The 15,877-nt window shown below is 40.9% G+C and overlaps 1 protein-coding gene across 5 annotated transcripts; it reads left to right on the plus strand.

Moving 5' to 3' along the window:
- Positions 1–2,527: 2,527 nt before the first annotated feature.
- On the plus strand, positions 2,528–15,658 carry LOC133907796 (protein PARALOG OF AIPP2-like). Of its 5 annotated transcripts, none has more exons than XR_009908032.1 (15): positions 2,528–2,882; positions 3,287–3,358; positions 3,980–5,095; positions 6,472–6,557; positions 7,025–7,815; positions 7,921–8,343; positions 8,433–9,009; positions 9,086–9,316; positions 9,399–9,523; positions 9,601–10,044; positions 10,137–10,855; positions 12,782–12,989; positions 13,112–15,066; positions 15,158–15,252; positions 15,364–15,658. XR_009908032.1 is itself a non-coding variant. In XM_062349887.1 (11 exons), exons 1-11 carry the CDS (start codon positions 2,808–2,810, stop codon positions 10,838–10,840), a joined length of 4,644 nt encoding a protein of 1,547 aa, XP_062205871.1. In that variant the 5' UTR covers positions 2,528–2,807; the 3' UTR covers positions 10,841–11,052. The 5 variants fall into 5 exon arrangements, 1 of the variants encoding a protein (XP_062205871.1); XR_009908031.1 differs by having other exon boundaries at positions 13,112–13,325; XR_009908030.1 differs by having other exon boundaries at positions 12,782–12,827; positions 12,923–12,989; positions 13,112–15,252.
- Positions 15,659–15,877: the final 219 nt, after the last annotated feature.

The following is a 15,877-nucleotide window of genomic DNA, read 5'->3' on the forward strand; positions in this document are numbered from 1 at the left end:
TGTACTCATCTTATTTTTGTTGAGTTTTTACAGGTGGGGATGAAATAGTATATGGTTACTTTATACCTGCCGATGTTAGTGATGGGCAAGAGTAGCGGTGGGCTACTCATGGTGACTCGATGGTGACTTACGATAAATGACGCAACCTCTTTTGTTGTTTATAAACGTTAATTCCGCTGCGTAGTAACCCTAAAATACTAGGAGATGAAGATGTATTTTGTTCTTTTAGCATTAGTTGATGTTAGGTTGGGAGTCAGACTTGTTTAAATGGTTCTTACTCTGCTTTTTCAACAAGTAGTGTTTTAAAATATTGAACTTGTAACAATTTAAAGATTTATAAAATATTTATATTATTTGATCTTTATTATGTCTTGATATGATAAAACTTGTTATAAAGACGTGTGTTTCGATCTTTGGTATAAAATACATACCCAGACTATTGATTTGAATCCGTTTTAATCAAAGGTGATTGCAATGGTTGTCATGAGATGTGAGTTAGCACGCGATATATCGAGAGACGGACGTGTGATAGTTCTTATCTTATAAGATGATCGCTGATTTAATTAATTTGAATATAATTTCGATGATTCACACTGTTAGACACGGCGGTGGCGGCAGCTCCGATCTGCTCTCGCGCGGCCGGACAGATCTCGTACAGCAGCCTCGACCATTCACGGCGGCGGCGCAATGCGAGCGTATCGCGTGGCCCAACAGAAGCGAGCCAAGAAAATCGATCGATGCAGGTGATGAACAACTTTTCGATCGGTGGTCCTTAACTAATACTATTCTTCTAGGAAAATCAACGGGTTCAATGCTTGCAAATCCAATAGCACGGGGAGGTGGGACGAGATCAACTACTGTGGATGGACCGGGAGTATGTACTCTGGGAATACAAAGTGCACGCACAAATCGACCGGTCGAAAAATTAATTTCTATGAACGGTGTGTCATGTATGAACAAGTCCATTTTTTTCTTTTGGACGAAAAAGAAGGACAAGTAGGAAGTCTTTAGTCTTTAGATGACGCGTTGCTGTTGATTTGCTGCACGCGCCATCGTCAACTTATACCTCATTACCCATACATCATGCATGTATTGCATTGGAAAGATCGTACACTTCACGTGTCAACAACCAATCAAAACTAGCTGTATACCAGCACCAATTAAGTTGTACGCTAGCTTTACATACGATGGTACGCAATTTTGGCATGCAAAATCACAGCTACATGTACACCGGCCGGAATTACACGATGCATCTAATAGTCTGATTCTCTGATAAAGAAAAAGTCTGATTTGTTATTATAATTTCGCTAATAATTAAAAATGAGTGCGTTTTTAATTAGACATTGACTTAGTTTCCAAATGTAGCTTTTATCACCAGTACTTCTAATCACAGCAGAGTGTCATTTCTAATGTTCGGCACGGTCTCTAAAATTCACATTTGACCAATATTCTCTAGTCGGAGTTAAATTTGTTCGAGACATAGTAATATACTTGGAGAGCCATCATCACATAGCTATTCTTTTCGAAAGAAGTATAGGACAAGCCTGTACTACAAATTATAAAAAGGTATGATGATTAGCTGGAATATATAAACAGTGGACCTCGAATAAGATAGGCCAGCTTAGTCTAACACTACTTATATCGAAATATTTTGTTTGTCAAAGCCAAATTGGTCTCATTTCAAGCATTTTAGGCTATACATTTTTGGATGTAGAAGAAATGTCATACACATTTACTATGAAGGAAAGATAGTTTCCACACCTAAGGTGTAACATCTATGACGACCGCCAAGGAACTAACAACAATAGAGGAAGCGCACGACTTGTCTCTTCAGGTTATCTCTAAACTTGCACAAATGTTCATAGACGAAATTACAGACAAACTAACCTCTACAAGTGGTTGCCTGATCCAATCGTTATAAGGTTTAGTCCTTAGAAATATTTAGATCCTTTATGCAATGTGCGACCCTACAAAACGTGTTTATTCCTTAGAGAAAACAAGAGTACACATACAATGTAGCTGCGTGTTATCTGCCTTGTCTATTTCCTCAAGCAATAGAAGACTTTGCGCAACTTGTAATTCTATCTCCTCCAAATCCCAGCCGATTTGTCGAATTAACTTTACCACATAAAAAGCTGCTGCTGCTGCTGCTGCTGCAAATAATAATAATAATAATAATAATAATAAGTGGAAGAAGGAGATCACCCAAAAATACCAATCCCATTTATTAGAACCATATATAAGATACCAAAAACTGAAGGTGGTCATAGAGAGATGAATCCCATTTATTTTTTGGAAACCAAAATGTCTTAAATATGCCAAAAATGGCCAAGGAAAATCAGGAAAAACATTAACACAATTTATTACATGCATATCTGTATATCCTCCATGTTCCCCTTAAACATCTGCACTACTGCTGCCCGTTCCGACTACCAGCAGCGAGTGGGCCCCCGCACTCAGTGAGCAGGAGTCTCCCCCGTCCGTCTCGCGCGCTCCGTTCCCATCTCGCCCGTCGCGTCACTGTCACGCCCCCCGACTCCAAATTTCTCAAGTACCATTACCACTAGTCTCTCTCCTCCTCCTCCTCCTCTCTCTCTCTCTTTTCCTTCCTCTGCTCTCCCCCGCGGCGCTGCTGCTTCCTCGCCACGCCAGAGCCGAGCGAACCCCACCCGGTCCAGTCTCCCGTCTTCTCCGTCGCCCTCCCGAGCCGGACGCCGAGCCCTAGCCCTAGAGCCCTGCGGATGGAGGAGGAACGGGGGCCGCTGACCCGGAGGTAGGGGCGGCGCCGATCGGTGGGGCGGAGGGGAATGAGGGCACCGCAGGAGCGCACCATGAGGGATCTCTACGATCGCTCGCGGCACAAGGATCTCGCGGCCCTCGAGGTGGGTGCCGCATCCACCACCGCCCTATCGCGTACAAGTTGTTGTGGTGGTTGTTGTGTTTTCTCTATGGAATGAGATGGGGCAAGATGGGTTTGGTTTGGATTGGGGGAGTTGGGTTTTGGGTGTCTAGACTTTGCAACCGCGCATGCGCGTCTGCGTGCTCATGCGATTCGGGGTTTCGCTATTTTTTCCCTTCCCATCCAAGGTGACGCGGTTTTGTAAAGATGCGAATCAAATTTGATCGAATACTCTTGTTCCATTTCTCCCGTTTGATCTGAGGTGTTATCTTCGCGTCGATCCAGGCGTCAATCGAAGAGTTTCGGCGAGTTTTTGATGCGATTTTGCGGCTAATGTTGCGGTTCCGAAGGTTTGGTGATTGATGCGATTTGTTTTGGCTCCCGCAGGAACCAGCGGAAGGGCGCGGCGCAGGACGCGCGGTGGGTTCAGGGCATCGAGAAGTGGTTGCCAAGATGGAGGTGAGCTTTAGAGGCGTGTGATTTCCCCTGTATATTCTTGAGAATTACATTCGTGAGAATGCCCCCTGTTTCTGATCATCAGATGCCCAGAAGCGAGAGATAACAAGTTCAGTCTAGAATAGATTGTTCCTCTTCGCGAGTATACTCTAGGCCTCCAGTTTAATTGTGGTATAGATGCTCTGAGTGGTGATTCTGATCCCATAATGCTGTAGATAAAGGATATGCCAACACATGAGTGGTGCGTCTCCTTCTTTGTGCGTGAGCTACTCACTTTAGAAATGGTTTGGCAATATGTGGGCGCTTTGATGGTTGTTCTGTTTGATGTGGTGCTGTCATGCCTTGATGTTTTTTAAGTGAATAAAATGTGTTGTAAATTGTGTGGAACACTAGTTTTGTAGTCGTGTGGACTTGTGGTGGAACAGTCCAATTTCTAAAAATGCTTACACATTATCTATAATGCTTATAGAGTTGTCAATCCATGTCGTCTTCGTGTTGTATCTATATGTTGATAGATGTGATGTAAACTATGAGTGGATGCTTGTGTCTTTCAAGCCTTCATGCTTGTTTTTGTTGTCCCATGAATAATGATTTTTAAGACTGATATCGTTTTACATTTGCTAGGACAAGACTACAATAAGGAAAAGATTGGTATCAAGCGATAACACTCGTGTGAAGGCAGAGTCTGGCACCTGCAATGTCTGTTATGCTCCTTGCTCCTCGTGCCTACACCGAAGTTTTGCCCTTGCAGATTCAAATGTTGACTGTGGGTCATCTCAAACATGCTCCACAAGGTCAGAAATAAAAAACAATTCACTCTTTCATAGTGAGAAAGGGCTACGCAATAGAGGAGAAAACGATGATCAATTCAGTGCAGCCTCCAGTAATGCTTCCTACTCTGAAACTGGTGGAAATAAAGCAGTTGCAAGATCATCCATTGCAGAGGATTCTTCAGAAGTTGACATGCCAACAAAGCGTAGGAGGCTATCAAATCAAGATACGAGACTATCTAGAGCAGAATACCATGATGACAGCAACTCATGTGTTACTGGTAAACCAGGAGAAGGCAAACTTCTTCCGGAGAAGAAAAAACTATTGACTTCTGCATCCAGTCGTGATCTGACTGTTAAAGATTATAAAGACAATAGCATCACTAGTCATAGCAGACTAAGAAATCAATGTGTCGATGAATCTACAGCAAAGAAAGGATCTGACATTCATGATATGCATCCTAGCTCATCTGGTAGATTGTTTCCTGCCAATTCCTCTTCTGTTATGACCAAAGAGTTGCTGCGGACTCAATCCTGTGTTAGTGCATCAAAAGGACTATCTCCTAAGAGGCAAGCTCATGAGTTTGGAAAAACGCAAGATAATTTATCTCATCAACCTAGCGAGAAGGCTTCTGTTTCAAATAATAACATAGAGCAACAACCGGTTAGAAAATTGAACCCTTGTGTAGTTGATGGTGACAACCGTAGCATGCTGAAAGGTTACAGTACGAGCAACAAAAATGAAAACAAAGCTGGATTCTCCCCAAAAGATCTGGATAATGGCACCTCATGCTCAAAAGAAGAAATTCAAGAACATGCTGACATCCAGTCAAACAATGATGCTAAGAGAAATGGAGGTGGTAAACAAGACTCGAATCAAGATTGTTCAATGGATATATCTAGCGATGGAAAATTGAATGTACAGAATGATGCGATGACAGACTGTGGGAACTCGGAAGGCTTAATAGATGTAAGCAACTCCTTTATCCCTTCTTTTCCCTTAATGGTGTGCCCCTTAAAAATGCAACACTTGCTATCATTTTAATAGTTATTATTTAGACAGACCTTAATTGGCACCGGTTTTGATGTCCAGATGAAAAAATAAAACAAGTGATATCCATTGTTTGTTAGTTTCATGTTCAAGTACAAGGTGAGTAGTGGGGTGGTGCCTAGTGCCTTAACACAGTTAAATGTGCGCCTATGCAGGCTAGGTGGGCTAGGTGGCCATCTTTTAGCACATTGGTTAGATTTGAGGTAGGCTGGGATGAGTGAGTGTGGAGCCTTCAAAAAGGTAGTAACATCTAAAGCATGGTTCATTGGCTGTTGAACACGTTTCTTAAATGCCGCACATCCTATGTACAGGAATGGAGCAGTTCTCTTGGCATGCTAGAATGTGAGATTAACCTTAGTTTCATTGCTACTTTATCGGCTGTTTGGCATTTGCATAGAAGTTAGAACCATATCAGTGAGCTGCTCTTTCTCGTGGAAGATATCTTGAACTTGTTAAGTATTTTGCTGAAATCTGAACTCAAATAGTCTTCTGTACAATATCTGGGATTCTAAATTATCATCTAGCACAGCCCATTGGCAGTTGCTGAGTTTTGCATGAAGTATTTCTGTAACTATGGTTAAGTAGATTGGCTCGCCGTTTGGGCTAGCAATCTCTTATGAAATCTGCAAATCAATAGTGCAATATTATGCTTGCAATAGCGTCCTCTTAATAACCAAACTTAGTACCAGATATGTAGGTTTGTCCTATTCCAGCGAAAATTTTGCAATAATTTTTACCCATCTAAGATCTGGAGACTTATGTATCTCATATCTTTAATTTAGTTCAACTTTTATCCAGTGTCGGAGGGTCATTGAGGGCAACCTGGGTGCTGCTTCAATCTGCCATTCCTTAGCACACCTAATCATTAATATGGTCCCATAGTCCGATAAGATAATCTTGGTTCGAAAAGTTTAATTGTAATGATTGATCTTCGAATTTAAAATCTTAGAAAAATGATTGTTGTCATTTGATTGCATGCAAGCCAATAAAAGTACTAAGTTTAAGCCCTTGAATTTTTAAATTGCCACCATCAATGCAGTGCTTTTAAATTGCATGCAATTGCACAACCAAAAGGTGGAACAATATTCCATGAAATAATACTGCACGATATTTTGGCTTCATATATTCCATTTTCCTTTTTCTTTAACAACATTTATGTGTCTGGTTTGCATTAACTCCAGGTTAAAATGTTCAAGCACTTTCTTACTGTTTGTAATCTATATGCCTTTTTTTATTTACCTTGTATGCCATCTTCGTCATTTGACATTTATGTGTCTGGTTTGCATTGACCCCAGGTTAACGTTTGTGATATATGTGGAGATGTTGGTAGGGAGTATCTTCTAGCTACATGCACTAGATGCCTTGAGGGGGCGGAGCATACGTAAGTTACATCCTGTTATGATTCTATATTATCCATCACAATTATTATATGCCACCGGCAATCTTGTCGTGGCTAAGAAGTCAATCTTTTCACAATGGAAGTTATGTTGACTATACTTACCATCAGTCTTTTTAAGACATGTACCAACGAGGCACTATAAATAATTGAATCTGGACTCTTATGCTAAATAATCTGCTCAGTTAATAAATATCTTAGCAATGCGCCTAACTATTGATTTATGCACAGAAGATAAGTTTCTTCCCATGGTGGTTACATAAATTGTTAAGTTTATCAGGGTGTATGGATTAAATGGAAGGAAACACATTGTTGGCTGTATAAAGTTTTAGACTAGTCTAGTGGTTGTATGGTACCTTATTAACTACGTTATTTGTAAGGTAAAATACATATGCAGCATCCACATGTTACACGGATATGGTAGTACTAACTGTTATCTTGTTTTTGACTAGTTACTGCATGCGAGTGAAGTTGGATAAAGTTCCAGATGCTGAATGGTTGTGTGAAGAATGCCAGCTCAAGGAAGATCAAAGCAAAATAAAGCGTAAATATGGTGTTACGACGGTTAATATTTTGGAAGGAAAGAAACAAAGTTCAGAAAGTCGAAGTAACCCTAAGGCGTTGCAAGTTGCTATGCCTAATTTGGATGCTCCACAAATTACCTGCAGCAAACCGACAGCTGATCTATGTGATGCTAAGAATCAAAAGTTGCATTTAGCGTCCGCTGATGCACAAACACGACAAGTGAAGGTTACCACCCCAGCTGCTGAAAGATTGGATGTGAAGAATAAAAATTTAAGTATGGCAAACCATAAGAAATTGCAAGTTGTTACATCTGATTTGGAAGCACGGCCACATACTAATGGAACACCAACGCCTGGAAGCTCAAACAAGAACAATCAAAGTTCAGAATTTTGGTTAAACCGTAAGAAGTTGCGAGTTTCTACTGATATGGAATCACCATTGTCGAGTGAAGGTTTGCGGAGTCCACCTGTATCATGTAAGAGACTGGCAGAGAATACTTCATCCCCTAATCCTAAGCTCTTCAAGACAGACAACCTTAGAAAACATGATGTCTTCTCTCGTGAGAACTCATTTAAGAAATCTAACAAGGGAAGTTTAAATTCACTTGATAATGCTCCAGTGAGGACTACTCAGGTGGTCAAAAGTCCGCAGACCTTATCACGGTCATATTCCTTGGGAAGCACGGTGAATGCTAAAGCACCAGTTCCTTCACCAAGAGGTTTGATCAAATTCTTTTGGTACTTTATTTGCAAAATATTCTTTGTTTTATTCTTGTTACTTTTAATCTGGATTGGTTTATTAACCTCCTAACTTGCTTTAACAGGTCTTTTATCGAAGCAACTGTCTTTCAACAGCTCCAACAGTGGACCAAAGGTCAAGCAGTTGGCTGAAGGCATGACAAGCAAGTTGAGGTATGCAAAACATTCCCCAAGAGACCCTAGAGATAAGGGGCCTATCAAAAAAATTATGAAATCTGGATCTTTCAAATTTGAGGGTTCTGTTTGCAAAGATGCCAGCTCATCAAAACCAAAGCTATCGTTTCATTTGTCTCAAGATGAAAAACCAGGAATATTGAAGCCAATGAAAGAAAAGAATTTGATAGAAAGAAGAGCTTCCTTTAGTTTTAAAAAACCAAACATTCCTTCATCTCCAAGGCCTGACAGTTCTACGAAGTCAGGGGAAAGAAAAATTGACCCGGATATTTCAAGGTCTGGACCAAGTATACTTAAAAGTAGCAAAAAACCTGGTAAGCTCGTCATTTATTTAATACCTTCTCTAGGGGAATTTTAGTCTCCCCCCCCCCCTTTGACGGGCTTTTTTATGTTTTTTAATTAGGAAATGTTGAAAGAAAACAGAGCTCTGATTTGTCTAAAAATGACAAGCAAAATGCCACTGTGCATCGAAGACCAATAGGAGTTGTTTCTGGTAAAGATGCTTACACAGTGAAGATATCTGATACACCTGTTTCATCCCAATGTGCCAAAAAGGATAGCTTGAATGATGGTGAGGATGAAGATTTGTTCGTTTTGATAAAAAATGGTAACGAAATGCCAACGAAGCCTACTGAGGTCCTTCCCACAACATGTGCCACCATGACTTGCCAACCAGATTTGCGAGATACAGTTCCAAGAGCAAACGCCTTTGAAGATTCGGTTTCTGAAGTGGTATGCTGCCAACAAAAGCATTTGGAAAGTGCAGTAAAAGGATCCTGCAATGTTGTAGAGACAGCTCAAGCTTCAGAAGACATATTGCCTGAAAGCCCACATGTTCTTCGGATGGTACATAAACTATACGCCACTGACAATAAATTGAATAAACCCAATTTGAAGCAAGAAGCTTTTGTTGATCAATCCTTGACTCTCGAAAGCCCTTCAAGAGATTTAGTTATTCCAGAGCAATCTTACATCTGGCAGTATGACCTCTCCCCTTCTCCCTTTATTCCATTAACCAGTTACGAATTGTTTAAATGTATACTCCTTTTATTTCAGGGGTAGCTTTGAGGTTTCGAGACATGGAAACTCCACCAAAATGTTTGATGGGATCCAGGCTTACTTGTCTACTTGTGCCTCGTCCAAAGCACGTGAAGTAGGCAAACAATTACCTCACAAAATTCTGCTAGCAGAAGTCACGCGGCATTCCTCATGGCCGCTGCAATTTAAGGAAGTAAATCCAACGGAAGATAACATTGCTCTTTTTTTCTTTGCTAAAGATGTTGAAAGGTAATGCTTTCCTCAATGTTTCACTGCTTAATAAGTTTCTACATTCTATATGCTAGCTGAGCTCTCCTGTCTCCTTGAACAGTTACGAAAGAGCATACGAGAAACTCTTGGAAAACATGCTTCTTGGTGATTTAGCCCTCACAGCAAATATTGGTGGCACTGAACTTCTCATTTTTTCCTCTGATAAATTGCCTGAGAGGACTCAACGTAAGGTTTATCTTTGCTAATTTTATTGTCTCTTGTCAGGATCGTTCATTTAATGGATTCTATCTGATATTTTACAGGTTGGAATGGTTTACTTTTCTTATGGGGCATCTTTTATGCCCGTAAAGCAAGTAGCTCACCAGACCTTCCTGTCACAGAGACAAACAATTGTGCACTAGAACCAATCACCAGACCTGCTATCCAGCATGATGTGTGTTCCCCTAAGGTGCTTCAATCTTTGGGTATAGATTTGAATGAGTGCCCTAATGATGATTTATCTGACCCGGTTGTATCACTTGGATCGGGGATGGAGAAGTCTGGTGCATCTACAGATCATAATACTATGTTGGAGTCCAAACAGGAGCATAGAAAGCTACATGCATGTGAAATACATCATGAAGAAACTGCAGGCACCAGACAGATTGTTTTGGGGCATTCTACAGCAGCTCCCTGTGGAACTCAATTTCCCACAATCTCAACAGGTGGTCGCGATATGATGCAGGATCATCCAAGTGCTGCAAAAGGTGGTGATATCTTTTCATGTAATGAATCTACTGATCAACGGTGCATGTTATCTTCGCATGTTGTTTTATTTTTCATATATTATTCATTTCAGGCACCACCGGAATAGCAGGTAGAGGCAACATGGAGGAAGATGGCTTTTTTCAGGATGAAGCTCTCTTCTGTGTTGCGCGACAAGCAGGTGCAATAAGATCAATCTCAGATGAGATAATAGCTAAGAAACAGGCACTTCTATCCTCTGTAGAGGTATCTCCACAGCATTTTAGTGGATCAAAGATTTCTGATGATACAAGCGAATTAATTCTGAAGTCAGACATGGGTTCGTTAGATTCTGACTTAAGCTACAAAAGGCAAAAGACTTTTCATGAAAAGCACTCTACTTGCAGTTTTGGAGATGCACAACTGCCTAGCAAATGCATGTCCAAGATACACCACTTACCTGCTGGTCAGCATAATCCATTCGACGATGTACAGTATATTTACAGGGGTTCCTCAGATCCTGGCTCCCTTAAAAAACCCATCCCTGATCATGTCATCCATGTTCTTTCATCTGACGATGAAGACTCCCCACAACCTAGCACTAGCTTAAATAAGGCATCACTGAAGGCGGATGAGGGCTCCTCCCCTTTATTGTCACTGTCCCTGTCTACGGTGGCAACAAAGCATAGACCTTCTGGTTCAAATATTGGGGATGATGAACTGCTGTCTCTATCTCTTAGGCTCCCTAGTGTTGTTGAAGGGAGTCGGGCTCTGGAGATGAAGCAGTTTCTGCCAGAGAAGCCAGGCATAAACACATAATGCTTCTTTAGATATGTGAGTGTACAGTTGTGTTGTGTTTAGCTTTATGGAGTTTAGACAGGGTAGATGTATGGTATAGCTGTTAAATTATGAACATTTCGTTTTTTTCCCACTGTTCTATGCATCTACTGCCATTGTTAGTGATGCTAGTCTGGTGATATTATTATCTTCCATTTAATGTGATATATGGTATTAGTTTTGTGTGGACAAAATTGGTATGTGATATGGGCACAAAGAAGTAATTAGGGAAGGAAAGAATTAGTTTCCTTATAGGTTTTGGAATAGTTAGATTTCAGGATTGATAAGTTTGATAATTTAGGATAGAATCAACTAGGAGATAGAGTTTGATTCGGTTTAATAGTTAGTAGGATTAGGATTGTGACTCTTTAGTTGGCTGGTTATATATAGTTGGTAATATTTGTGTATTAGGATGAAGCAAGAAATAAACAAAGTAAAGATTAGAGCCCGCAAGACAGGGCGATCTAGTTATCCTACTTACCCGTTTCTCAATATTTGGTATCCAGAGACAGAGATCCTACACCTTCACACCCCCTGTTCCCACGACCACTGTCGTTGCTCTGTTTTCTGCCGCTCCACCAGCCAGGTTCCTACGCCACCACGTCGCTGCTTCCTTGTTCCACGCCACTACCGATCCTGCGCACCCACCGCTGTTGTCCTACCACACTAGCCGTCGCCACCACCATTGCCCAGCGCCGCACACCCCTGCTGCCCTGCCAAGTTGTAGTCGTCGACTCGCCTACTCACCAACAACTGCTATATCATCAACAACCGGCTGCACCTCTCATCATGGGCGACGATGCCTACACCATAGAGCTTCTCGGCAAGATGATGGAGAAAATTCTGGCGAAGGTTGAAGCAATCAAGGCTCGTCAACTTAGATGGGTAAAAAATTTCAGCACCAATGCAGTGGACATGCTGCCACCACCTGCCCCAACGATCACATTAGCACAAGTCGTTTTGCCTCCACCAGTGCTGGCCAAAGGCCTACCATCTGCTCCCGTGGCCACACATCCAGAACCTACCATGGTGCCAATTCTTGCCGTCACATGCATGGAGGTAGAGGCAAAGTATGAGGCAACACTGCTCCCATCTGTGGCGTCATTGATCATCAAACAATCACCTGCTACTTTTATTTCAATGTCAATTGCATTGTTGTTGGCAAATGTCTCACTCTAAATCCAGTTGTCCTTAGTTGCTACAACGGTGCCTATGCTGAGAAACAAAGATGATATCGCCTCCATCCTTCACAATGTGGGCGTGTTCAAGAACTACAAAGAACCTTCCAAGAATATCAGACTTTCATCAACATGGGGCTTCCATGGGTTGCAACCATGATATCCTTCACAATGTGGACGAGCTGTTTCATGCCAATGAGGGAAATGATAGGGGTGCAGAGAAGTAATTAGGGAAGGAAAGAATTAGTTTCCTTTTAGGTTTTAGAATAATTAGTTTCCTTTTAGGTTTTGGCATAGTTAGATTTTAGGATTGATAAGTTTGATAATTAGGATAGAATCAGCTAGGAAATAGAGTTGAATTCGGTTTAATAGTTAGTTGGATTAGGATTGGGACTCTTTAGTTAGCCGGTTATATATAGTTGGCAATAACTGTGCATTAGGATGAAGCAAGAAATAAACAAAGTAAAGATCAGAGCCCACAAGACGGGGCGATCTTGTTATCCCAATTACCCGTTTCTCAATAGTATGGCATAAAGGATATATCAGAATGTGAATGTTTTATAAATGCAGTTTTGTGCGGTTACACTGACACTTCCCAACCAGAGTAATTCTTAGTTGTCCCAACTTGCATGTGTGGTCTATAATGACAACAGATGTAGTTATGTGCAAGTCACTCGTGTCAATCATAACGGTTTGATGGTGCTTTTGTTATTTGGTGTATTTTGCATTTCGTTTTGGCATGCAGGAAGTATCAAGTAAATTCTGATGAGGCTGACGATTTCTGATGTGGGGTATGCCTTCTTTCTTCTCCCAAGCATTTTATGGAATGTTTGCTCGCAGTTAGCAATCCGTTAATCTCCTTTTCACTAATTCTATGCTGTGGAAGGTTTCACCGGAAGAACCGAGCATTTGGTAGGAAAAGGAACTGAAGGATGCCGTCTTTGGAACTCAATGTAAGTTTAAGTTTTTGAAAATTTCATTCATGGTAATCGACTACGACGATGTTCAGTGGGAGTTAGTTGCATGTTCCTTTTTGAAAGGCCAACTAACCGATTTCTTTCCAATTATGTGACAGGTTGTGACTTGAGGTGTTTGCCTGCTTAGGACACCTTCCGCGCAGATGGTGCTTGGCTGCTAGCCTGTACTCCCTTTCCTTTCCACGGTCTGGAACCCATCCATGGCATTCATTGACACTTGCAGAAGCATCACCTCTTTCCTGCCTTTTGCGTAAGTTGGTGTGGGTTCAACGCCTTGCCATTGTGCTTGGAGCCATTGCTCTTATGAGGAAGGTATCTGAACAAGATTATTGATCATGAAGTTAATTTGTAGCATCACATTCCCATTATTACGAATCATAAGAGAAAATCATCACTTATTTGGCAGTTACTCTATTTTTGATGATAGCAGCATTTCCCTTCTCAAAATGGTTCTAGGCTTCTAGCTTAGCACTGAGCATTCGACTTGAAACTTCCAATTAAGAATGGAATAATGGATGCTTGTACCTACAGTAACCTCTGTCCCCACCCCCCCCCCCCTCTTCCCCTCTGTGGGTAAGGAATATTACAGTTGTGCTGCAGTAATAGGTATCATGATTCATACTCTTTCTAAAGCAAATGTATAGGACTAATTGGTTCTCACAATTCCTAAACACATTATTATCGTGGAGGATTTTGGTTGAACTAGAATATGTACAAATTCATTTATATCCTATTCAACAAGCATCATACTACATTTGGAATGTCCTAGAGCCTACTTTTCCTTTTCACCAGACTTGACATTTATAGCTGTTTGTTTTTGGTTTGTGAGCCCAGCTTCATGGTATATTTCAGCTTTTAATGTTTCACCCTATATTCAGTTTCTGAAGTCTTTTGTTTGTTTGTGTTTATGCATGTTCTGATATGTTATTCATATGCTTATGTTGAACTCCTGCAACAAGAGAGTTTGCACTCCCTGTAATCCTTTAATTGAAAGTCTGAATTATGTTGATGGTTTATCCATCACCAAATTGCCCACATCTCTTTGGTCATTTGCTGTCATTGGTTGATTTTTTATCTTATGTTACTTACAGCTTCATCGTTCTCCTAAACACTAAGCTATAAAAAGTAAAAATATTAGTAGTTTCACCTGCACTACATGTGTCCCTAAAAAGGCTAAAACTCTTCCTCCTGGCACACTGTTAGTACTAATTGTGGTTCCAGTCATTTGGTTATTTTTTTTACCAGTCGCTCATTTTTTAAGTAAGATCAGGGTGCTGGAATTATGTTGCAACTTCATGGCAATCCTTGGTGTTCAATATCATGTGTCTTTTTTGTTCATTTCAATCATTGGTTCAGTATTGCTCTAACTGCTAAGTTGAATAAAATGACACGAGATTTTAGCGGAGATTCTCATTTTGGAGTTGCCATGCATGTATATGCTGTTGTTTCACACATTAAGTTGCCTATCTGGGTGCTCTCTAGTAAAATCCCACTTTGTCACCTGTTCTCAAAAAATATTCGAACTTAAAGTTGTAGAAGCCACCACATAGGAATTTGACATCTCACAAGGTACGGTGGTGGCCTGTTTTCGGTTCAGCACATAGTCAGCTTTAGCAAGTACGTCCACAAAGCTGGAGTGTTTTTTTAATGCTATATTGCTATGCATCGTACTGGTTCAAATTACTTGCATCAGTCTTTGGGGACCAACTTGCTCTCATCAAGTTTGGTTGGTAGTGTACATATACATTGTAGTTGCACTGTTTACTGGTAGCTGATATATGTTAACATCTTCGAATCACCACATGTACTTGAGGTAGATTCCATTGGCTTGGATTACTGACTCCAGCATATATTCACTCATCTGTCATACCTTTTACCTGACTACTGTTTTTCTACAAAGCTATCTTTGTTTAATCTAATGAAATATGCCGATTTGTCAATTATGATACTTCTAGTATTAACTCACAAATGACAGATCCTTGCAGCTAGCCTCCAATCCTATTTAATTGACTTTCATCATTTCAATCTGGCTATCTTGTTACAGGGATACAGGGTCTGAACAATACGTCTCATTGCCTATTGATCTTACTGGTTTCAAAATTTGATTAGTTTTAACCTTTGTTACTTTTTGATGATCCTGTTAGTTAAGAGAGGCTGTAGCAAACATCTGGCAAATGCTTTGCCCAACAAATCCCTACAGCAGGTCAGTGAGCAAGTGTCACAAGTGATACATTTGTTGGTAAGGATCCATTCCTAATCCTCCGTTCAAACAATAATTTGTATTAGAAAATGAGCCGCTGGTTATTCATCATGCCCTCTTGAACTTCGATTATGGTCTTGACAAATGCAGGCGACTTGACAGAGGATCTAGGACTTCGTTGCAAGATCAAATGATTTCGGGGCGATAATCCTGAGTAGTGATAGGCTGCAGTGTCTATGGTCATTTTGGGGGTTGTAAGCAGAGGCACCGTACGTGCATTTTTTAGACTGTGTGTGTGATGCAATAAGGGCCTGGTTGCCCGGGGTCTGCAGCGCTTCAGGTCGGCAGTTATTGGTAGTGTCTATGGTCATTTTTAGACTTTCTGGTAGCACAGCATGGTGATAGCTGCTTGCAAATGGTGAAATCTGAAAAATTCCCATTTTCCGTCGTACCGTCTATTCTAATCAGCGATGCTCTTAGATTTCTCGCCCATATAGGACATGGTAGTATCTGTTTGAGGGAAACATAGGCTACGTGTTAGTTTTCTATCATGTTAGAACATCACCTTATGACATGCGTTCTAACATTACCGGTTAACCTTAAGCCGGAAGCCCAACTTTTGAAGTACAGGGTTACAATAAAGCCCCCGGGCAACATAACGGCC

Source organism: Phragmites australis, chromosome 24 (assembly GCF_958298935.1).
Source record: "Phragmites australis chromosome 24, lpPhrAust1.1, whole genome shotgun sequence".
Classification (NCBI taxonomy): Eukaryota; Viridiplantae; Streptophyta; class Magnoliopsida; order Poales; family Poaceae; genus Phragmites; species Phragmites australis.

Excerpts from the sequence above, each read along its gene's own strand:
- LOC133907796 (XM_062349887.1), top strand. The coding sequence starts at position 2,808 with ATGAGGGCACCGCAGGAGCGCACCATGAGGGATCTCTACGATCGCTCG. Across the intron at positions 9,317-9,398 it reads TTTGCTAAAGATGTTGAAAG|TTACGAAAGAGCATACGAGA; the intron begins GTAATGCTTTCC and ends CTCCTTGAACAG. Across the intron at positions 10,045-10,136 it reads TCATCCAAGTGCTGCAAAAG|GCACCACCGGAATAGCAGGT; the intron begins GTGGTGATATCT and ends TATTCATTTCAG.